Source organism: Canis lupus, chromosome 1 (assembly GCF_048164855.1).
Source record: "Canis lupus baileyi chromosome 1, mCanLup2.hap1, whole genome shotgun sequence".
In the NCBI taxonomy this organism is placed as follows: Eukaryota; Metazoa; Chordata; class Mammalia; order Carnivora; family Canidae; genus Canis; species Canis lupus.
This window is the reverse complement of record NC_132838.1, coordinates 11,799,728-11,826,032: the sequence shown is the minus strand read 5'-3', so window position 1 is coordinate 11,826,032 and position 26,305 is coordinate 11,799,728. Positions and strand designations below refer to the sequence as shown.

General features: G+C 31.9%; 1 protein-coding gene and 1 pseudogene across 2 annotated transcripts in view; one reads left to right on the top strand and one right to left on the bottom strand.

The window, feature by feature from the left end:
- Positions 1–25,291, bottom strand: part of CDH19 (cadherin 19) — a 94,519-nt gene extending 69,228 nt beyond the window's left edge. The window contains exons 1-2 of one of the 2 annotated variants that reach the window (XM_072820804.1): positions 25,135–25,291; positions 1,799–2,097 (exon numbers count right to left, since the gene is read on the bottom strand). In XM_072820804.1, coding sequence (XP_072676905.1) covers positions 1,799–1,990 — 192 coding nt within the window. In that variant the 5' untranslated portion in view covers positions 1,991–2,097; positions 25,135–25,291. The remainder of the gene's footprint in view (positions 1–1,798; positions 2,098–25,134) is intronic. The other variant, XM_072820814.1, reaches the window with a different exon arrangement.
- The window catches only part of LOC140622245 (10 kDa heat shock protein, mitochondrial pseudogene), a 75,969-nt pseudogene continuing 64,935 nt past the window's right edge, over positions 15,272–26,305 (top strand).

Genomic DNA, 26,305 nt, shown 5'->3' with positions numbered 1-26,305 from the left:
CAAGTTTAGTAATGAATAAATGTATTCCAAGTATATGCACAGTATAATGTTCATAGATCAGTGAACTCAATCTTTTTAGGACTCAGATTTAAGGCAACATATATATATGTGTGTATATATACATATATACATTAACTTACTTTTTAAACACGAGCCACTTAATGTCACAAAACACATAAGTTAAACACATTTTAATTTCACAAATTCTGTATTAATGATATTTTCTATATTTCTATTCAAAAAAATTTTTTTCAACTAGGCAATTAACTATTGATTTGGCAAGTCAATATGCCTTTTTTTTTTTAACTGTGCTTTGCAAACTTAATCTCTGTTAACATATAGTTCAAAAAGAAAGTCATCTTGGACACATTAGCTACATTTTTATTTTTACCAGTTCTTTAATTACAACACCTAAATATTCATTATTACTCTCTTTTAAACCAGCTATCTGTATGTTATTTAAGAATGATGACATTGTTTCAGGGGAAACCATCTGTTAGGATATTTTCCTAAGTATTTTTACAGAATGAAAGAAATAGGCAAAACCAATCACTCTGTGAAAGGAAGAAAACAGGAGATGTGCCCGGAGCACAAAAACAAAAACTGGAAAATGTGACAGTCAGCCAGGGAGGTAGTCTCTGCTCTGATTGTATTGATGCACTTCCCTGGAGAGGCTTATTCACTAGAAGCCACCAGGCTCTGTTAGTCTGTCACCCCGCTCATTGATGGGAGAGCAGATGGTGCTCTGTGGAGTTCACGGTAAATGTGGCTACAGAGACTCAGTTCACTAGCAAACACTTAACTATGGACCTCATTTGTGCCACCCTGCCTCTGATTTACCTGCAGTCATCTTAGAGAATAAAAAGATGAGAAATATGACTCATAGCAGGCACACATACATATACAAAGGTTTGAAATCTGTTTGCCTAAGATCCTCATCTAAGCCTTCAGTGGAACATACATGTGTACATTTGCTGGATGGGATAGATGAACTCCTTTGGAATGTGGACATCACACTAACACGGTGGCTTTCCTGAAAGGGCTAGGAAATGGGAGTTAATGAATTTTGAGTGCTTCACCCTTTGGGCCCAATTAAATTTTAGTGCCAGTTAATTAGCGGTTAAACTTATTTCAGATCATTCATCTAGAGAAAGATCCTCACAGAAAAGGACATGGAATTGTAATTACCTCTGTTTAAGGAAAATTGAATAATAATAAAAACCAAAAACATAAATAGGAGATTCTCTATCTCACTAAGGAAATTTAAAATATGTATTTAAAAAAATATATATATATATTCTTACAAGAAAGTAAAGATAATTATTCTTTATACTTCATAATCAAATGAAGTGTGTAGGCTCTTGAAGCTACTTAGCTGTAAAGGATTTGGTATTAATCTGCTTCATGAAAAATTAATGATGGGTAAATCAACACCTACTGAGCATATTAGAAAATCAGGCTAAATACTGTTGGTAAATGTTATTATTCTCAGTGTGGTTGCTTTGATCCATTACCAAAAATAACACCATCAAATTTCCAGATGCTGATAAATACGGGCTGTATTTCCATGTGACAGACAAAGGTGAAATTTGAAAATCAGAGCTTTTCTTCTTCCTCACATTTTGCAAATATTTTACATGCTTGAAAATCTGAAACAATTAATTAGGCCAATGTCTGAAGCTTTCTAAGGGTTCCACTGAGAAAATGTAGAATTCATCCAATGCCCTAAAACTTCCTCAACCCATTCATTTAGAGTTATATAATGTTATTTCCTGTAACACCTTCATAAAATCAGTACCTGACCAATGTGATAATCAGTCTTATTCATTTCCTCTGGTACAAAAAACTGGTTCCACATCCAACCACGCTTCACTCTTAAATGAGAACCCGCTTGGTGCTTAACTTCTGTTTTAGAGCTTTCTGACGCTGTAAAGCAAGGCCATATGAGAGGAATTCCCAACATTAAAGGTAGCAGGAAGCAATAATTCATTCTGCTTTTTTTTATTCCAACTGGTATTCTTCAGAGGAAAAAGTAGTTGCAAACAAAAATTGTATGTTTCTTTGAATCTTTTTAAGTCTTAGGTATCTTTCATAGTCCTAAAGAACAGGAAACAAAACAAAATTTTACATTTAAAAATAACATTTTCTTACATAATTGCCAAAGAAGGGGTACAACTTTTGCAATCATAAAAAAGGAATATACATTTATCCTCCAATTAAGCTAGTTGTATTTTGTAGCTCAGCAATAATTTGAATTGTATAATTGGAAACTTCTAGTCAAGTCTTGTCCATTTTAAGCTGTAGCCATAAATCTGCCTGAAGGTTGAAAAGTTGGTCTGGCAATCTCCTTGATTGATAGCTGACACTGAGATAGATTTTTCTTTTCCTTTAATTTAACCTGCTTACTTCTTCCATTCTATCTCTGTAAAACTCAATAGTCAGTCCAAAGGAAAAAATGTGACCTTTCTCCTTTTTTAAATAGCAATAAATTTCCTAATCCAATTTCCCAATTTATATTATTTTTATCTAGTATTAAATAGACAAAATGACAATTCAGTTTGAAACCTGGGGGATTTATAATCAGTTATACTGATGTTATAAAACACACTGTGAATAGAAAGCCCATGTAAGATATTTACCATTTTATATTATGAAACATATGAATAGAAATGCTTTTCATCTAACAAAGAGATGATACTATTTTTAGGAAATAAATGCAAAATATAGTGCCTGGGAAAAAATGGCTGATCATTTATAATATATAAGATGGAGATAAAAGATATCTTCTATTATTGAAATCTTAAAAGAGAAACTTCAACCGCTGAATTTTACATGTAAAACTTTCCATTTATCTGATATTGATCATGCCAACTCTCTTTGAAATGATCGGTAATTCTCCCCCTTATAGGAAATTGAATAGCTTTGCATTTAACACACTGACTTAGCACTTCCATATAATCAAATTGGATTTGTTTGTTTGGGACTTATGAAGAAAAATAATTTTGTCAGATCTACGATGTAGTTTAATACTACATAATCGACAGAAAAGCCAGATCCCTGTTACTGTTAGTTTTCTCTACAATCTCACGTTGAATCTTCTCCACGTATTTTTGAACAACCTCCAAGAGATATTTTAGGTCTTTGACTCTTGTTAGAAAGTCATTAAAAATACCTAAATAAGAAAGGACACATTGTCATAAATCAGGATTCCATGGTGTCTCTGAGTTCCTTCAAGGAAGACCATGAGGAAATTCAACTGAGGTGAAAATTGAAGATGAATCTCATCTTTATGTTGAGAGTTTGAAATTCAAATAATGTCTGTTGCTTAGAAATTGCTAAAATATACCTTTGATAGTAAATATTGAAAATATTCAAAATAAGTTCAGTTTTCTAAGGAGAAAGCTATTTTGTATAAATATGTAAAACAAAAAAATAAACATGTAAAACTCTCACTAACAGTAGTATAAAGTATAATTATAATGTTGGGTAATGCATTTGTGTCATTTTCTATTATGATATTTTCATTCATCTAGAAAAGAAGTGAGGAGTTTTAGGGAAGATATTGCTCTAGATTAAAAGATATTTTAAACATACAAGAACAAGTGTAAAATCAGAACATTGTCTAGAACTTAATTTGTACAAATTTATTTTTATATTTATATTTTTTCATGAATTTGTAAAGTTCCAATATGGTGATTCAGTATCTTGAGATGATAGAAAATATTATGGATTTTGTTAGTTACAGAAGTTTCTTTGTGGTTATATAAGTTACATACCCTACTTTTGGTCATGTATACTGAAGCATGTTGGTATTGGAAATAACATGACATCTAGAATTTTTTTAAAAACATTTCAGAAACAGTAGGAACCATGAGGCAAAGGCTTGATAATTAATTTTTGAAATTGGGTCATGAGCACTTGCATAGCTATTATTTTATTCTTCCCCTGTGTTTAAAATTTATAAATTTTAAATTTATAAATTATAACAAAAATAGCAATTTATTCTGTATTTTTCAAATCACCATGGTGGACAAAAATAATTAAATAGTTTAATATCAACTATTGATGAGAACACACAAAAAAACAGAACCCCTATACAATGCTGATGAAATTGAAAATTTGAACAATCATTTTGAGGAATAGTTTTGCCAAATCTACTAAATTTAAAAATTAGTTGAATCTATAAACTAACAGCTAATTTTTTACTGCTTTATACCTAGAGAAAGTTTCACATTTGTCCCCGTGAGGCAAATATAAATTCGGTAATTTGAAAACTATATATGGAAAAATAAAGTTCAAATCAGAGTACTATAGGATACCAATTATAAAATGTCTCAAAACTATAAGATGGTGCCATATAAAACTTTTGTCATCATAGATTCTGTAAAGTAAGTCTAGGAAAAGAAAAATGATATACAAAATTTATTATGGTAATTACCATGTTAGTAGGGAGAGAAAATGGCTTAAAGATTGAAGTTTGGAAATATCTGTCACATTTTTCTCCCTCTAAACAATCTCAAGTAAATATGCCAGATAATAACACTCATTAAATCCGAGTGATTTTTCTACCATATGTTAGATTTTTTTTCAGAATAAGCATATAACTGAAATATTTTACAATTAAATTTAAAATTAAAAGTTAAACTATCATTATTTTACAATCCTAAATCATTACAAAGCAGATAGGAGTATCCTTTTATTTGAATACACAAACAAAAATGGTAGAAGTAGGTATGTCTAAATTCTGAAATATTATGGCTTTGTTTATACTCTTCTAGATGCCAAATTGTCTATAATGGTCATACATTTCAGGGGAAGGGAAAAAATGTTTCAAATAATGGTCCACTTCTGATTGAAGAGTGTTGACAGCTGTCAGCAGTGCCAGACTGAGAAATATTCAGGCAGAGTCTGAGCTAATAAGGAAAAATGCTATCAATTAGTCTAAAAAGGGCCCTAGAAAAAAAAAAGCAATGGCATTTCCACCCTGCATCTGCAATCCTGGTTATGTTTTCCAGTTAGATGAATTGAATGTATGGATATAAGCATGCAAAATATTTCAATATGGAAAAAATGCTAACAGTGTGTCTCATGTTAATTTGTTTAGATTTAACCTCATTGCCAATAACTAGCCATATTTAAAAATATTAAATAAAATATAGAGTGAACTATATTTAATTGCATATTTTGAAAATATATATTTCAAGATACTTAACATACAAAAATTAAGTGACATTTCTATTAACACAAAATTACAAAATAATATTTGAATAACACTATTATAAAATGCATCAAAGGGATCCCTGGGTGGTGCAGCGGTTTGGCGCCTGCCTTTGGCCCAGGGCGTGATCCTGGAGACCCGGGATCGAATCCCACGTCGGGCTCCCGGTGCATGGAGCCTGCTTCTCCCTCTGCTTATGTCTCTGCCTCTCTCTCTCTCTGTGTGACTATCATAAATAAATAAATATTTTTAAAAAATGCATCAAGATATTATATCCAAATAGGATTATATAATTTTAATATTAGAAAATGTATTGTCTGTAATGTATTACCTTCACATATGAAGAAATTTATATTGAGGCATATTAAGTGATCTGTCTAGTAACAAATAGATATTTACCAGTAGAAGTAAGACTGGAAATACAGACTTAAGGGCATGGAATATATGCTGTGTTTTACTGAATGGAAGAAAGAAAACATGTAGATATCTAACTACATGCATGATATCTGTCACTGATAGTTCACCTTATTTAGATGGATTAAATACATAGAAATTGCACTTTAATGTCTGAACCAGTCTTGAAAGTAGACATAATAAAATGTTTTCTATTATCTCCTTTTAGAACATTTTCTTCCCTTGTTCTAAAGATTCTTGAGGTCAAATACAGGGAAGAAAAAGTCAGAATGGTGGATTTGGTGTCTGTATGGAGGAAGATAAAAGTTGAAGCTAGGAAAACATGGATGGGATAAATATAGAAACTTAATCCTATTTGTGATCTTTTTAAAAATCAAGTGAAACTTGGCATCCTCATAGAGTGACACCATACATAAAGGCTTTTAAATGGCTTTCTCAGAATCGCTAATAGGAAATATAGAAAGAAATGTGCGTGGATATAGCTTGCATACATAAGTGAGAAGAAACAATATTTCTGGACTAAAATTTGTAATAAACCATGTGCCAACTCGTTCTCTGTAGACATAGAATGCAAAACAATCTTTCTCTATCCCATTTATAAACTCTCGTTAAACATATATTTTACATATTTACTGGCACAAATGATAGCATTGTGCTACCACTAAAGCAATATAAAGTCAGAATACCTGTGTAAAAGCCTCTCAAGTCCCCTCTGGCATTACAGCCTTCCCTACTCACTGTGAGAGGTCCTAAGATGTGGAGTAAAAAGTGCCATTTCATCCCTGAGCTGGCTAGTGTGAACTCTGTTCTCAGCGGTGGAGAGGACTGTGGATTAATAAGCACTGTATTCAGTGCTAAGCATTGACAAAATTGAGCCTGAATGTGAAAATATTCCCGAATGAGAAGAGACAGGTTCCAGCTGATGAAACACCCACTGGCAAAATATCACTTTAAAAAATCTGGTATCCCACTATTTTCCGCCTTCCACAAGTTACCAAAACACGATTTCTCATTATTTCAAGGCTAAATCACTACCTGCTTCTGCACTGAAGATTTGCCTAAAATGCTGTTTGGATAGTATCCTTCATTATACGTTGCCAATGCAATTAATCTGTATAGGAGTTAATTATATCTTTGCCACTTTAGTAATGATGATTTTAATTTGGCCATTGCATGTCCACACACTATTTCTTACCTTATTTTTCCTGTGTGATTGCAGTCAAACCTGTAAAATATTTTCTTTAGCAAAATCTTTTGCTCTTAATGTTCTTGTAAAAATAAATAACATAGAAAAAGAAAGCAAAAAAAAAAAAAAGAAGAAAAAGAAAGCAATAATTTATTTCTAATATCTAAAGTATTCTAACATCACTTCATCATTCCAGGAGGTAAATCCAGATATATTTATCCACGCTTTTAGTTTCACTGTATCACTTAAACACGCCAGGAATTCCCTGAACACTTTAAAACTATTCGTTTGGAGAGACACAGAAAACTGGTCTTACAATTAACAAAGAAACAAGTGAATAAAAACAAATTTCAAAATTCGTATTAACATAATGTTACTCAGCCATTAAGTGTGGTGTTGTAAAGGCACTTAATGTTATAGGAATACGGTTGTAACACTTTGTTAGGTGAAAGAAATAAATACAAAGAAAATGATTCTACTAATTTAGAAAAAAACAAAAAGTTGACAAATGCAGAGAAGGCCTGAAAGAGGATGCCCTCAAATGCAGATACCTGCATCGAGAAATTCTAAATGAATTAAAATTTTCCTCATCTAAATTACATGTTTTAATATTTAATACATGTCTACACATAATTATATAAAAATTATCAAACTATTTTATGAAAGCAAAGTTTATTTAGTACCATAGTGAAGATCAAGAGATCACTACTAACTACCTCTCTGGGGTTACCCTCCCAAATTTGTTGAGATGAAATGTTCCATAGGCAGCTTGGTGGAGTGAGGGGTCACGGAAGAACTGCCACCCCCTAGCTGTATGATCTAACAAAAGGTTTGACCTCTGGGTACCTACTCATTTCATTTGAAAAATGAGGTCAGCATTGGTGCCTATCCCATGGAATTATCTTATTAAATGAGTTAATGTGCCTAGATACTGTCTGACACACATTAAGTGTTAAGTAAGTGTTTTGAACTACGCAAAAATAGCTACCTATAAGTGCAGGGGGGAGATCTAATGACTTATTTCTGAACTTTAAATATTCAGCTACTGTTATTTCTTCAAACAACAGACATATTAAAAAAGACTTTATAAATAACTACTACAAATAGTGTAGGATACATGTCCCCTAATGCATGTGTTCCACACGTATTTTCAAATGATTTAAATGTCATTTTTTCTAGCATGACTATGTGACTATGACAAATAAACATTGTCATGCTTGAAATAATATGTGATATTGCATGGACATATATAGGCTGAAAATGATCCCAGTGTGACTCAGAACAATTATGCTTTCAAAGAAGACTAATTATGACTTAAGGGATGAAAAATATTATAATCTATGCACTTATACAGTTTGTAACTGAATCTAATTATGAATTGTCTTTTCTATGACCTCCTCTTGGTTACATAAAGATAATTATTCCATCTGTGAAAACTTATAAAAATATAATATATTCTGGAAGGCTTTGGAAAGCTAAAACTAAGCTCAACTAAGGAGCTTCTCACAGAGAAAAACAGATGGCAATTAATATAACGTCTCCATCTTTAGAAAACTGTGAGTGGCTTGGTCAAAATGATGTATCAAAAGACTAATAATTTGCAATGGTCGGGAAGTTCTAAAGCTTGGGGAATAAAGGAAAACTCTCAAAATTATGGTTTCTAAAATGCTACTTAAAAGTAAGGTAAAACATTTCTCTTTGTCAATATATTTTTTATATTTTTAAGTATTTTAAGAATTCTAGTTAGTTAACATATACTGTAGTATTGACTTCAGGAGTAGAATTTAGTGATTCATCGCTTACATATAACACTTAGTGCACATCCCAACAACTGCCCTCCTAAATGCCCATTCCCCATCTAGCCCATGCACCACCTACCTCTCCTCCAGCAATCCTCAGTTTGTTCTTTACTCAAACAAGCACATCTAACTTCTGATATCAAGATCCAAATGTGTGAAGCAAGCAAATTTTATAAAACTTCAGTGTGAAACAAATAGTAAAATGCAGCTCTTGGAGCTGTGAGTGGTTAAATTATTACAGGGGAAGTATTTAGGGATTCTTTTCTCTCTTAATTCAAGGAGTTATATATTTCTAAAAGGAAAAAAAGTGGAGGTTTTGAAATGTCTCTTAAAAGTCCTCTTTTATCCCATAAGTCCCTTTATAATTACTGTTAGAGCAGTGGCATGGGTGGGTTGGTGACAGGTTACAGACTAACCTCAAAGTCTAATTTTTTTATGTTATAGACACTGCCTCAAAGGGTACTGTATATTTGTGTAAATCCATTTAAAACCTTGTGGGATCCCTGGGTGGTGCAGCGGTTTAGCGCCTGCCTTTGGCCCAGGGCGCAATCCTGGAGACCCGGGATCGAGTCCCACATCGGGCTCCCGGTGCATGGGGCCTGCTTCTCCCTCTGCCTATGTCTCTGCCTCTCTCTCTCTCTGTGTGTGTGTGACTATCATAAGTAAATAAAAATTTAAAAAAAATCTTTAAAAAAAAAAAAAAAAACCTTGTCTACCTACTTAACAAAAGCAAGTATATTAATGCTGGAAAATGACAGGTCGTTGAACTGCTTCAGTTGAAATATCTTGGGAAATATGTCTTGCCTATTATGTCAATTCCCACATTCATGCCTATCTTTATATTTAATTTTATACAGATACATATTTTTACTTTAATCATTTAATATTATGTTAGCTTTTAATTAAATATTTTTAATCTTCTCATCAGTGCTAAAAACATTTGCAATTCTAAACATTGAAATTTTGCTTCCCTGGGTCTACTGCCTTGGGCCCAGGCTGTTTATCACTCACTTATGGGTGTTGATGTATCCCAGCACTCATGGCCCATAGAAAGAGATAACGCAAGTAAAAGAATCAATAAATAACATGGAAACAACATTGACAAAACTTGATGGCCAGCTGAATTTCGAGAGACATTGTCTGTGTAGGGAATGTCAAAGGTAGGTTTAGAAATACTGAGGTATCTATTGGCAAAACTTATAGGTGAAGATTCTAAGTGGGCACTTGGTGATTCCATACTCAGAATTGTCATTGTTATCATGGTATCTTCCCTTACATCCTGTTGCTCTAAGAAAAGTTTACCTTTAATTCTTTAGGATTTCTTAATGCATACCTATTTTCTGGAAGATTAGTAAACTGAAATGGCATGGAGGAGACATAAGAGAGTAATAAAAAGAAGTAACAATTTTTGAACACTGTAGGAGACATACTATTGTTTACCAATACCTTTCCCACAATTTGGCAGGGTTATGTGATTAGCTTCTTCACCATTTATAAGTAAAAGTGATGGTTATCACTTCAGAACTGAAGCAGTGAAAGGCCTTGTCTTTATCCCTACCTTCTTTTGGCAATCAGATGCTGTAGCTATGAGACAGTAGAGACTCAAAGCTTAAGGCACTGGCAATTGTGTGGAACTGAATATTGTACCCCCATAACTCTCATTAAATATTTGTGGTGTGAAGTTACTGAAAACTGGGTAGTTACTTGGCTACATAGCCTAGTACCCTAATAAAACCCCCAACTATATTCCTGGAGCCCTCATAGGTACTTCATGTTTTCTCTTGTTGATTTTCTTTGTAATTCAGTGAGAAACTAATTATTAACCTCCATTTAAGAAGAGAAGAAAGATCAAAGTGAGCTTATATAAACTAATGAGAAAAAAGGACTCACAAAGGCCAGCTACAGATAATAGCTGGAATAAAGTCTTGTCAGAGTAATAAAAGAGGCAAAAATACCTAACCTGAAAGAATATAAGAAGTCGAATAGGGTCAGAGTTGAGGAGAAATATGATGTGCTCAGGGACAAGTACATTTCCATATTAATTTCAAAAACATTATTCCAGACAGCTGCCCAAGTTAAGCCATTTCCAAGGTAACATTTTAAGGGTAAATAAGGTACAAATCTCCATGGCCTGCATAATTCTTCCTTCTAGTTCAACACTGTCTTGATTTTCCTAGGATATTTGCTCCATAGTTTTAGGTACTAAATTTATTGACCATTTTCTGATTAATTTTATTTATTTATATTTTTTTAAGATTTTATTTATTTATTTTAGAGAGAGAGAGAGAGAGTGCAAGCATGAGCAGGGGAGGAGTAGAGGGAGAAGGAGAGGAAGAGAGAGAAGCAGACTCCCTATTGAGCACAAAGTCCGACTCGGCTTGACCTCACAATCCAGAGATCATGACCTGAGCTGAAATCAAGAGTTAGACACAACCCACCGAGCCACATAGGTTCCCTCCTCAAGAGTTTTAAAGCAAATACTTAAAATTTTTCATTACTGAGTCTAATTTTTCCTTGTGATTCATATATTGGCCAGTTGTTACATTTTAATGTTGATAGTCTAAAGACTAAAGCATAGATAGACCTAAATCTCCAATAGTACTAGTAATTATATTTCTTCCTTCTCCTGCCCACTAACCCAACTGTTAAATCGTAATCTCCTAATAATTATCTGACTGATAGATTCAATTCAGCTTATTTAATTCAGGAAAGATTAGTTGAATTATTATGGGTGGACACTTGTATGTTCAGTCCTGTAGATTTCTATTTCCAATTTTAAACTCAGAGCCTATAAGCATATGCTTGAGTTGTATGTCAGAAGAAACTTTGAAAAGTCAAGGGCAGGGGATCCCTGGGTGGCTCAGTGGTTTGGCACCTGTCTTTGGCCTGGGGTGTGATCCTGGAGACCCAGGATCAGGTCCCGCGTCGGGCTCCCTGCATAGAGCCTGGTTCTCCCTCTGCCTGTTTCTCTCCTTCCCTCCCTCTCTCTCTCTCTCTCTCTCAATCTCTCTCTGTGACTTTCATGAATAAATAAATAAAATCTTAAAAAAAGAAAGTCAAGGGCACAGGGATCCAGTGGGAGATAACCAAGGACTCTCTAATCTCACAACACCAAGTAATAAATAATTATCAATAATTTAAAAGTTCATCACATGCATACATACATACATGCAAAAATTTCAAAAATTTCACTTTTTTCCCAATTTTCACATAGAAAGGCTTTTAGTAAACATTAAGTGGGATATTGTGAGCTTTGTCATATACTTTACTAAGCCAAATAAGTTATTTTTTATTCCTAGTTTTTAATAAGTTTTTGTTAGGGTGTCTGGGTGGCTCAGTTGGTTAAAGTGTCACACTCTTGATTTCAACTCAGGTCATGATCTCAGGGTCCTCGGATCCAGCCCCATGTTAAGCTCCATGCTCAGCAAAGGAGTCTGCTCAGGGATTCTCTCTCTCCCTCTGGCCCCTTCTCCCACTTACATGTTCTCTCTCTCTCTCAAATAAATAAATAAATATTTTTTAAAATGAAGAAAATAGTTTTTGTTTTATGTTTTTTTTTTTAATTGAGATTATGAATTGAGATTACCACAAGGTGTCTTTCTTTTCATTTGGTCTGATAAGGTACAGAATGGAGTGAATAGATTCAATAATATTGAGACATTCTTGCATTCCTAGTGTATACACACTGCTCTCTATGTATATAATACATAATAAAAACTTAATATATAAAGTATAATTCATATTTTATGTATTTTCTATAATATATGTTGTAGATAGTATAAATATGTTACACAGAATATAAATTATAAGCTACATAATATAGACTATAAAGCATATGATGATTTCCAGTTAATATCATATGCAAAACTATTCTGTTTATTTCCGACAGCATCTTTTTAGACCTTAGGATCTTATATCTACATAAATTGAATTGAGAAATTGTCATGACTTGGGTCACCGTAGTATGCTTTATGAGAGTAGATTTAGTTTTAGATGATCCCAAGTAGATTTTATCTTTATAATTGTTGAATCTGATTCATTTTTAATTTTTATGACTAGAAGTAATCAAAGTTGCATTACACAAACGAAAAATTTGTCTAAATAAGTAAAACAATTCATTTATTTCAAGACTTACGCACATTGGTGTGTGCCTGTGTGTATATGTGATTTCTATACAGGTTGAAGACTAAATTATAATTCATGCAGATGGACCACTGATTGACCAATTAGAATATAATATGTATATCACATTTCTTTTATTATCAGTTTAATTCGAATGAAGTCACAGCTTTCAGATAGTATAGAACCAATAAGTAATGATTTTCAGAATTAAAATTAACTAAAAAAAATTAGGAAAGTAAAAATTTCAAAGAATGATGAATAAGGTACACTTTCACGATTTCTTTCTTTTTTTAAAAGATTTATTTATTTATCTCGGAGAGAATGAGAGTGGGGGGAGTGGCAGATGGAGAGAGAGAGAAAATCATAAGCAGCCTGATGAAGAGCTCAATCCTACAACTTTGAGATCATGAGCTGAGCCAAAATCTAGAGTCAGATGCTCAGCTGACTGAGCCACCCAGACACTCCTCTTTTGGAGATTTCTTGATCCAGAAATAGATCAAGGCAGTTTGACAAAATCACCAGTTACCATGTACGTAGAATGCAAATTTCCACAATCACAGTAAAATGAAGCATTTCCTCCCAAAACATTGTTTGGATAAACATGAAATCCTATCAGTTAATTATTCTCATCACATAAGTGATATCTGGCAAATTGAATTTATATATCACCATAGAAACAAGAAAAAAATATTTTCTTCTTAGCAACAATGCATTTTACCATCTTGAGAATTTATTATAAAATTATTTATTTGGTCTTCAATTTCCATTTTGCATATCTTATTTTGTTTTTCAATTGTTAAAAATCTTTTTAGCTACTGCTTACTACAGTAAATAAAGACACAGTTGCACCGTATTTGACATTTTTTGCTGATGTTGTATTAGTAGCTACATAATACCGCGTCAAATATGTCATCTAAATGTTCCTTTCTCCAATTATCAATTGTTTTCAGTACATATTCTTTATAACTCTAATAGCAATAAATGTATTCTACCGTCAAAAGCAATACTTAGTAAGCACCACTGCCAAATGATGTGGAAAATATAATTTTGTATTGAAAAATGCATAATATAAACATGACTTTTTAAAGACCTAAATCTTAGTGAATGGAAAAATTTTAAAGTCATACACTCGATTTTGTGTGTGTGTGGAATCAATGCAAAATTTAAAAATGTATGACACAGTACCTGATTCATATGAACTGATTAAAATATTAAAGCATTTTAGCTACCATGCAAACATTATAGTAATAATTATTATTTTAAAACATGAGCAAACATGACAAAACTATTATTTCGTGCTAGACATGATTACATTTTTCTACTTAAAATTTTTATTATGCATATGGAGAATTCTTTGTTATTTAAATAAGAATAAATAATAACTTGGTTGATTCAGTCCCTCAATTTCTGAGAAATGATTTACTTACTTTATTCACATTAGAATTAACTGAAAAGCCAAATAAAATGTAGATTCCATACTCCACAGATTCTTATTCACCATTTAGGTGATCATAATGAGCTCCAAAGTGATTCCAGGCAAGTAGTCCAAGGATAACACCACCACCAGCCATCATCATCATCATCATCTTGTCTAACATGTATTGGGAGCTTTTTTCTTGATTATTACTATACAAAGAGTATGCCATTTTTAACTGATTCATCTTACAATACTTCTATGGTATATGTTCCATTATTTTTGATAAATGCAGAGAGTGAGCAAATAGAAGTTAACTCGATTTGCTTAGTCATGTAAGAATCTGCCAGGCTGGAGTTAAACTCAAGCAGTTTACTTCCTCCAGAGCTGGTACCCTTAACTTTGCAGGAACCATTTTCTAGAACATGGATACCATTTTGGAAAAGAAATATATGGGTAGATGCTGGCCAGGGTTTCCAAATTTTCATATTTATTCTCATATGGAAAAAATGCTTAGGATGAACTTCAGTGTTGTAATATGTATTTATATGCTAATCATTTATATCTACAACTTTTACCACCATAAAGATATTTCATAAAAACATACTCAAAATCGAAATACAAGAGTATGAGGTAAAATATCAACATAAATAGAATTTTTCATATTTTGCCACAGCTCAGTTGATGGTCCTGGGGACACTCTATGTTATCTATAGGACACTATATGAGGGAGTCACCTATCTGGAGACTGCTTCGCAAGGTGCAGGAGCATAACATAGCCATTTTGATTATTTAATTTCGTATCTCCCACCTTAACTTGTTTTTCTCTCTCTTCAAGAGAACAATTTGCATGGGTTCTTGGACAGACTTTTACTTTATGCCCTGATCTTATGGTAGTAACGTTCTGGTTGTTGCATTATACCTGCAATAGATGGTTCTTATAAGTAATACATATTGAGAATAGGAATTAAATCAAATGAACAGTATAATTTTTATCTGGTTCTTTTTCTTAATTATTTTACTTAGTTAAATCTTCATTTAATATTAAATTAATAATTACCATTAAGGAGAATCTGCATAAAATGTAAAGATTTGTGTCTTTATAATATTATAGCGGCATGGCACTAGTCAAAGTACTTAAACATTCTCAGATTGAGTTTCTCCAACTGCAAAATGAGATAACATACCTAACTTCTAGGTATGCTGTGATAAATCACACAAAAATAACAAGCTGGATGTGGAGCATATTAAATGTTCAATAAAGGTAGTTATTATTATATCATAAAAACATGGCATTTATTTAAATATTTCTAATCTCAAATTTCTTTGGAAAATTCTAATTCATCACCTCCTAAAGTGCAGAAGAGAATCACTAGTAAGTCCTCACTGTTACAAGAATAAAAAATCAAAGGAATAACTGTCAATATGCATTATGCTTAAATCATTCAGGAAAAAGCTTTTTCTGACTCAAAGCAATTGGGAATGGGAAACATTTCCTAACAATTACAAATGATTTCAGGTTAATACACCCAAGGCTAATGTGTACAGTTTCTATTATGTGAAATGCCAGGATCTGGTAGGAGACAGGAGTAGAAATGTGCATAATAAGTCACAGGACCTAAGACACTTCAGAGATATCAGAAGGATAAAACCATTATAAGTCCATTGTCACATCTAAATATAGAAAAGTTAATTTCTATCATCTTATAACTTGAAGTTCTCTCTACCTACCTGTCTACCTTTCAACTTCATTGAATAGAGAAATATATAGCCTCAAGACAAAAACTGTAATGATATTTGAGGATCCTTAAATCAATCACCTTGGTCATTGCCAGAAAAATATCTATGAAGTCTGAAAGTATTCAGTCTCTATTCCCCACTCATACAATAAGACTTCCCAACAATTTTCACGTTACTTATTATGGTTCCTTTTGGGAAAGACTCCAGTTGAAAGAAAAAGTCCAAGTCAAATACAAAGCATAAAAATATAACTGAAAATAAGCAGAAACAAATGCCAGGTTGAGAACAACAACAACAACAACAACAAATAGAAAGAAATAAAGGAAAAAAGAAAGAAAACCAAAAGTTCCTTAGATAAATAAAAGATACTTCCTCAATGAAAGAATTATAGCTTGAAAGAGTATTTAGAGAACAGGAATTGTAATTCCTGGCTACTTTTTAAAGGTGTGTATAGGAGGAAATTTTGAAAGGTAACTTTGAAGAAAAATCTTAATAGAAGAAAGAAGGCATAGGTAGAAAAAAATATGATAAAGATGATTACTAGAGGACTAATTCAAAAGGCACAACATAAAAAAACTCAAAGATATGGAAAGGAAATATTATTACAGAATAAACATCCATTCACTCTCTCCACATTTTCTCATCCAATTTATGGAAAATGCAACCTGGCTTTTCCCCCCAATACTAAAACTCACCCATCCATCCAGGTCAAGAGGGCTCCCCTTTATTTCTTTAACAAAATTCAATAAAATCTTTTCTTTCCTTTCTGAAATCAACTTTATAGTGGCATAGCACACTGTTACCTTCATCATAACTGCACTCCCTTTTTAAAACTTCTTTTTTGGCTTGGAAAGCTCTACACACTTTCAATTCCTCTTTCACCTCAAGAATCTCTATTTCATCTTATTGTTCTCTTCCTTAAATACTAGAGTTCCATTCTTCATAATACTTTGCCCATTCTATATGTGTGATAATATCTGCGGATTTTATGTCTACAATTAATCTCTATATGCTAAAATATCGCAAAAGAGTCTCAACAGTTCATATTTATCTCTCTCTTTAATTATAGACCTACTTTCCAAGAGGCATTTCAAAGTCCATACCCCAGAAATAAACCATTATCTTTTATTGCTCATTCCTGTTCATCATTATGTTTTTTTCTCTCACTGAATGAAACCAGTATCCACTCAAAAACTGACACTTGAATAAGGAATCCCCTTTCAACATTCTCTTTATTTTACCTTCTGTACATATTCAAGCTTTATCTATGGTCAATTCTACCTCTTAGTCTCGCAAATATATGCACTCACTTCCTATAACCTCCAAGTTCTTAATCCATGACTTCTTCTCATGAATTGTTTCCCATACCAGCAAGATAAACTAAATGATATTTTTAAATTAGAAAATATGTTTCAGGAGCATTAAAGATCTCACACCATTTTATCTACTGAATTCATGTCTGAAATTTTATACTAAGGAAATAAATAGGAATTTAGAAAATTTGGTGCAAAAATGTTGTCTACCAATGTATTATTTATCACATAAAAATATAAACTAATAGTTGAAGCTATTTAATTTCTGACATACTCAAATGTTTAAAGAGACTAGACAGAATTATGACAATGAGAATTGTATAGTAGAAAGATTTAGTCGTTGACAACACTCATGGTATCGGGAAAGGAGAGTTCCATAATGAGTGTATCTAATTTTTAAAAAAATCAATATTAACAAATGCACATGAAAATAGCTATCGTTCTTAACTTGTCTTGAAAAAAGGCCATACCAATATTGTTAAGTAATTTACCTATAACCAAAACTAACATGCACCCTAAGTGCCCAGATTTGTTTTTTTTATACTATTTGTCAATTAAAAAGAAAACAAACAAAAAGTAGTACATCTTGCTGAATAGCTAAAGAGAAGTTTTAGGAGGGATTAAAGCAGAAGAGAGTGGGTTGAAGAGTGATTAGAGCCTAGAACTGATGAGTTCGAAAAATAGATGAGTCATTCAAAGTAAATTTTAACAGAGGAAAAGCAGAGATCTCTTCACTGGGCAGTTTGGATTTAAGGAAAAATGTTTCAAGATAGAAATGCAGTTTTTGAGACTCTGTTTGTTGGACAAATGAGCAATAAGCAAAGATGTTGCAAAGAAAAAAATAGACCAAGCACCAAAGTATATAAATTCTGTTCATTGTGATGAATCAATAGCAATAATATAATCATTTCCTTACACTTCACTGACTTGAAAATTAAAAGAATAAATTCAAGAAATTTCACATTTTTAATCTCTTAGATTGTTTCATGTGTTAGGATGATACTCAAATCAATTTCAAAACTGAAAAAAATCGCTTCTCGGCCTTTTGGCTAAGATCAAGTGCAAAACTGAAAAAAAAATGAATTGGTAAGGAGTTTAATTTAGTATTTCAATAGTTATCCACAAAAAGTTTGGAGTAGAATTATAATAAATTTTGGATCATAATATGGATTGTATGTTTCAAAGGACAGGTTTTAAAAAATAAATGAAAATATATAATTATTTTGGAACAAAATATTTTTGCACAAACACATCTGTGAAAAAGGAATTGAGTTTCAAATTGTATAATAAAAAACTCAATGCTTTCTTAGTTTCTTTATATAAAACATACAAATAAAAAATTCTAGGGATGCCTGGGTGGTTCAGTGGTTGTGCATCTGCCCTTGGCTCAGGGAGTGATCCCAGGATCCTGGGGATCCGGTCCCTCATCAAGACCCCCATGGAGAGCCTGCTTCTCCCTCTGCCTATGTCTCTGCCTCTTTACCTGTGTCCTTCATGAATAAATAAATCTTAAAAAAAATCTATATCATTTGTTTTATGTTTTTGCTTTCGGAATGTAAGTTAAAATAACTTAGTAGACTACAATTATTTTTGACGAGTTCACATTTTTAAAGTTAATCTTGTTGAGTTTATTTAGACTTTATGGTCATAAGAATACAATTTGAAGACAAAATTTCAAACCAGATGGACTAGTTTAGTAGAATATTTGATCAACTATTTTACATTCTGAGGATATCATTTTATGATTGTATGCTATTAGCTGTGTAAAAAGAATGGCCAAGTAATGTACTTTAGTAAATATAATATTGGAAACATCTCAAGATGGAGATTTTTTTTTACATCCCTTTAACATGAATGTCATGCTTACAGAGTAGATAAACTCCTATTCCCTAATTCCCAAAATAAGAGATTGGGTATATCACTTTAATTCTAAATAAAATGTATATAGGAAAATTTAGAAGAGATACATATGTAAATCTAGAAAAAAGTGTATCTCCAAGAGATGGGATGGGTTTAAAATACATATACATTTCAGGAAGAAAAATCAGCATGAATATAATTAATTTGAGATATGAATGGATTTAAAAAGCATGTTGAAATAGATTCTTTAAATTTTTTATTCCTTTGTAATTGATTCCAGAGAAGATAGACAAGTTTCCTTTCAGATAAATGTAAAAGCATTCAGTATAATCTGATGAATGAATGAATTGACTTTTGACTGACAAGATGTCTTTTTTTCCCTGAAACTTATATTATGTGGACTATGAGTCACTCCCTTTAATGTGTAGAAGGAGTTAACATGTTCTGTGGAGAGATGATGTTCTTACATGAAATAATCCCTCATTATATTTTTTAATCCTGCAACCCTAACATCATTTTGTTTCTTAATATGTAGAAAGCAGCTAATTAATAATTTACTAAAATTTGGGTGCTTAGCTCACATATATACAGTGTTAAAAGTGCATTGTTTGTTTCTATTTCCCTATAATTCAAATGCTCAATGATAATACAAAGTCACATAATTTCATAGAAATTATATTTATGATTTAAGAGCTGCATGTTTTTAACATTGGTTTAATACACATACTCATACAATGACAACATTGCTCCATATCTTTAAAATAGTTTAAATTTAAATTTTATATAAGTAACTTTATATATGTATCATATACTACATAAAATGTCATACAACAGAAGAAACAACAGGTGTTGACAAGGATGTGGAGAAAGGGGAACCCTCTTGCACTGTTGTGGGAATACAAACTGGTACAGCCACTCTGGAAAACAGTGTGGAGGTTCCTCAAAAAATGAAAGATAGAACTACCCTACAATCCAACAACTGCCCAGTAAGTATTTACCCAAAGAATTAAAAATACTAATTCAAGGGGATGTATGCTTCCCAATGTTTATAGCAGCATTATTTACAATAACCAAATGATGCAAATAGCCACGTGTCCATCGACTGATGAATGGATAAAGAGGATGTGATACACACACACACACACACACACACAATTACTGAGCCATAAAAAAAGAATGAAATCTTGCCATTTGCAACAATGTGGATGGAGCTAGAGAATATTAGGCTGAGTGAAATAAGTCAAAGAAAGACAAGTAACATTTGATTTCACTCATATGTGGTTTTGTTAAGAAAGAAAACAAACTAACAAAGAGAAAAAGAGAGAGAGAGAGAGGCAAACCAAGAAACAGATTCTTAACTATAGAGAATAAATTGATGGTTACAAAGAAGAGGTGAGTGTGGAGATGGGTTAAATAGGTGATGGGGATCAAGGAATGCACTTGTGATTAGCATTTATGGAAGTGTTAAATTATTATATTATATACCTGAAATTAATATAACACTAAATGTTAACTAAATGTAATTAAAATAAAAATGTTAAAAAATTAAAAATAAGAATATGAGGGACAAGAAATAATAAAATGGTATGGAGTTTTAACAAATAATTAGTGTGGTCTTAAAATTATTATATTATAAAAAAATCAAATTTATATATATATATTTGAAATCTGTCCATAAACAAATACTCACACATATATCTGTGCATGCAAACACATTTACCCATTTTTAACAGCCTTTAAGAAGGTATTTTTAATGGCTATATGTTATTTTATTAAGATATAGAGCATGTTATGTTACTCAATCATTTATAATTATTTTTGTTCCAGATATTCTTCTTTATGTACTTTTAGATTATTTAATATGATAAAGTTCCAGAAAAGAGGCTTACTGGGTCAAAAATTTGGCACAACTGTTTTGTTTGTTTGTTTGTTTTAAGGAGTAGGAGTAGAATTCAGTGATTCATCATTTACATACAACACCCAGGGCTCATCACAAGTCCCTCCTTAATACCCATCACCCATCTAGTCCATCCTCCACCCACCTCTCTCCATTTACCACTCAGTTTGTTCTGTTAGTGAGAGTCTCTTAAGGTTTGCCTCCCTCTCTTTTTCTTTTCTACCCACCTTCCTCTACATTCATCTCTTTTGTTTCTTAAATTCCACATGTGAGTGAAATCATATGGTATTTGTCTTTCTCTGACTGACTTTGTTTAGCATCATACACTCTGGTTCTACCCATGTCATTGAAAATAGCAAGATTTCATTCTTTTTGATGGCTGAGTAATATTGTATTATCATACATGCTCATTTATTACTAACCAATCATTTTGAGTCAAATCCTGATAGGCCTATAGAATTGGTATACTCTACAGACATTGGATAAAAGAGAGGAAATACCAAAGAAACACCAATGTCTTATATAGACACAAAGGCAACAGCCTTATTTAGGAGACTTATATCCACCTGAAAAGTGGTGCTATGGCCTCTTTATTTTTCACCAGTATTATAGGTAAGTAATAGGTTATATTTTGCTTTACAATTCAAAAGCACTTTCAAGCATTATCAAGAAGTACTTCAATAACAAACTGCAATACCATTAAAAAGTTTTTAGAAAGATGCATCTATATCCTGTTCTCTTTATCTTTTTAATGTTCTAGTTACATTTTATGTTTCTCTCTGCATTTAGTAGAATTCTCTGTTTATCAAAAAAATGTCATAGAATCTTCACTAGAGATTTAAAAAGTCTCTGCTAGAGACGAAAAAAATAAAATAAGTGGCAAACTTTTGAAACTTTTGGAAACAATGTAGCTATAGTACAATTTAAAGACAGAAAAAATGGTGGCATTTTTCTTTTCTATGATTTATGTATAATTTGTTCATTTTCACAGAAATGACATTTCTAAATTTTGCACATAGAGAAAATTACCTAGGTTATTTTAAGCCATAATTGATTGCCAAAATTATTCCCACTTTAATATACTACCCTACAAATTTACAAAGTTCATTTATCATGTAAGTTCTTAGAATGAACAAATAAAACGTGGATATGCTGATCCTGTATGTTGATACGTCATTGTCCAATACTAACATTTCAAACCTGACTAGGTATGTCAAAGCAAAATCTCTGACTACTATATGCTTTCCTTTAATTTTAAAACATTCTTTGATGATTCTGAATGTCTTTTATTGAGTAGTGCAATGAATTTCTGACAAAAACATTTCTGCTTTACTAATTCTAAAGTGGTTTTTAAAGTGAGACATGAATGCTCTTACTGGATCATATCAGAATTTTCAAGATGGAATGCATCATTTCAAAAGGAAACTGATTTGTTGTAAGTTATAAAAAGGTAGTTTTAGAGCATTTTAGGTGGATTTTTTCTAGTGAGTGGTGATGAGAGTTGAAAACTAATGGCATAGGTTTTTTAAAAAGTGTCAAACATCTTTCTGGTCACTTTAGCAAAAGTCACTCATTTCTCAAATCCGAGAGCTGTCAAAATCAATGCTAGAAAGGAAGGATTCATGTGGGGTTATTAAGTTTCATGTTTGTTTATTTTTCATCCTCAATCTGTTATGCCAAAGCAAAGATACAGGTATTGGAAGATCATAAATATCAGAGGGAATTGTCATGACCACAAAATATAAAAGTTCCATTTTCTCATATTTATGATCATGGTTCTCAGTAGCAATAAATCCCAATTGAAAGAAAGGTATATGAAAAGACCAATATATCCTATTAAATCATGTGATACATATATTTCTATTATATTACTACTCAATAACATGTTAAATACCACTCTGTAACACTTTGAATATAATAATATTTAAAGGGTTCGTGTTAAGAGCATGTGTGTCAAAAAATTCAATATTAGGTTTTTTTAAAGATTTTATTTATTCATGAGAGATGAAGAGAGAGTGGCAGAGACATAGGCAGAGAGGGATGCAGGCTCCCTGCGGGGAGCCTGATGCAAGACTCAATCCCAGGACCCTGGGATCATGACCTGAGCCGAAGGCAGACACTCAACCACTAAGCCACCCAGGTGTCCCTCAATATCAATTTATATTTACTTATCTGTTATCATTCATCAAATTATACATATCTTGATTATGGCAAATTCCTGGAGGATGGGTCTGATTTCTTAAGAATGAATGGGAAGCATTTGTGCAAATCATTCTCAAGCATCTTACTTTATGATAATTTAATTGAACTAATTTTTTAAAAAGTTCCCAGGGAAAAGCACATTATAAAGATTCCAAAGGGGAAAACAAACCAAAACAAAACATATAAATAGATAACATATTCTTTAACACTTCTACAGTTTGTGTGTGAAATAGAAACAGAGAGAGAGAGAAAGGTAGAGAGAAAGTGGGTTTAAGCATAAAAGTATAAGTATAAATATTTCAATATTTTATTGGGGCACAAATAAAGAATTACTAAAATTGAGAACTGAAAATACAGATATAATTTACATAATAATATAAGACATTTCAGTCATTGTTATAAAACCTCAGTAAGGGTAGCTCAGTGGTTGAGTGTCTGCTTTCGGCTTAGGATGTGACCCCAGAGTTCTGGGATCGAGTCCCACACAGGCTCCCCACAGGGAGCCTACTTCTCCCTCTGCCTATGTCTCTACCTCTCTCTTGCATCTTTCATGAATAAATATAATCTTAAAAAAAAAAAAAAACCTGGGTAAAGCAGAAAACACATTTAAGTAGAATAAGTCATCTAGAGGTGATTTCTAGATCTCATAAAATGATTATTTTGTAAAAATTGAATAATTTTAGATTTTTCCTTTTGTAATGTTTATTCTTTTTTGGGAATATGCTTATTGGTTACACAATTGGTAAACAGAAATGTCCACATTATATTAAAATTTCAATACTTTCAAATTAAAAATTATAATGTGTGATACTTAAACATCTAAAGTATTTAGAATTTGGAATAAAGGAAATTATATGTATATTACCACATTACTTGATATTGCAAATTTATCCAAAATAAAAATATATTACTACATTTGTAAATATTTTACATAAACGATGTCTTCTCTATAGATATATTAGTTCAAAAATGAATTCTTAGATCTAAAATATGAATTTATATAAAGAAAACATTTGCCATTCTACTTAGAAATATTTGTTGCTACCTTCGTGTGTTTTTTTATATGGTAGTTACAGATTTACTAAATCCTTTTGGCAAATTTACATGGAATATTTTATTAAAATTAGTAATCCTATTAAACTTACTTGTAATAAATTAAAACTGAAACAATATTAAATATCTTTCACAATTTGCATTTCCTTATTTACACTTTTGTGTCTTTCATATTTTGTGTGTCTGATGAATTAACCTTTTTAATACATGTGATGGATATAATTCATTGCAAATTAATATGTGAACATGTTTGAATATGTATTTGTCTATATTGATAAGATGCTCAAAGGTTTACTATTATTATTATTATTATATTCTTAATTACTTAAGCTCTTTTGCTTTCCGACTTTTCTAAATTCAATAAAATGTTTGGTAGTCAAAACAACTGACAAAGAGGAAGAAAATAAAATAATTATATCAACTTTGAGAATCGATTGTCCTTCAAAGAACATTTAACTTTCTTCAGATATGCAGAAAGCCCCACATTGAATATTATTTCCCAAGAAGTAAATAATTAATTGCATTAAAAATATTTATATTTTTCACATATTTTTAAGGTGACTTTATTGTTCAGAGCAGCCGATAGTACAGAGATAAATACACAGTAAGTCAAAAATCAAAATCCTAGAGAAAAAAAAGAAACAGTAGTGATACATCCTTCTCAAGAAATTTAGTGTTTAAATATTCTGGATACGAGCAACTTTTATTTTCTTCAATCTGAATTGTAGATATGGCAAGTTTTTCTCACAAATATTTGTTTTAGAGATAGTTTAATATACACATTGTGAGTTAAAATTTTTTAGAATTTTTTTCCCTTATAAGCACAAACTAACAAAGTGCTTCTCAAGAACTTTTTAGCCCTATATTCATTGAGGTAATTTATATATTTAAATAGGCCTAATTATCCCGTTCTTACCTGTGTATCTTCAAGTTCTAGGAGTTCTGCAAAAATTGAAATTCAAAATTCATGATAAACACATGAGGAAGAGTAGTAGAGAGGGTTCTTATTTTGCCTCACAGACTCCTCATCAAAGCTGACATGTGTCACACTGCTCTGAGTTACAGAGGCTTGCACTTTTAGTACCAGACCACCAGTATGTCACTGCTTACAGAATGCTATTTTGGGTCCTCTGAGTACAGCCATGAACACTGAGCCTTTTGTGCAAAATATCATAAGGGCACTCTGATGTCCGTTCATAGGCTGGGATTAAAATGCAGAGAGCTCCAGCAAGTGGTATGAGTGGCTTTTTTTTTTTTTTTTCTCCTTTTCCCTAACAACAAGCAAAAGGAAAATAAAGTGCTTATTGGCTTGAGGTGATAAGGAGGGAATTCAACTTCTGTAAGAGAATCCTACAAGTGAAAAGGACATGCCCTCTACTTGGGGATTAGCTGATGAAACAAATGATCATTTAAAACAGGCACAAAAGTTACTAAAAAAGAGAAGAGCTTTTCCACTCTGCATCTATGCCTTCTGGCTGCTGCTTAATTCAGTCTTTCTGCTCAGGAATCAAGGAAAATACAGAAAGAGAGGGCAATGTCTAAATGAAAATCCTTTTCTTTTCCTTGGTTTATTTATTACCTAAATAGACTTATTTTATTACATTTATATAAAATTAAATTATATAATTTATTAAATTTATAATCAAATTTGTAATTAAATTATGTTATAATTTTGTTATTTATTATGATACATAATAGTAAGCTATCTGCTGATTACCAAAGCTGTTTTTAGTTAAAATTATTTTTGTATCAAATCAGAGAGGTTCAGATACATGAACGGTACCTAACATAAAACAGTGCTACATCCACGATTATGTCTCAAAAACTCAATATTTTTAAGGTTTACATATGCAGTTATTGTGAGGAGACAACCACAGATTCCAGAAGGATACTTGCATTCTACAGTATTGGGACCATATACATGTTCATTGTTTTTATCATAACAAGGGAAGGATAGGAGGAAAGAGATTATAACTAATCCCAGTGGTAACTAATTTGATAATGTGATGTCTACTTTGCTTACCTCATATTTAAGTTCACAAAAATAAAATTAATTATCATGTGTTAAATAAATGTTAGATGCCTCT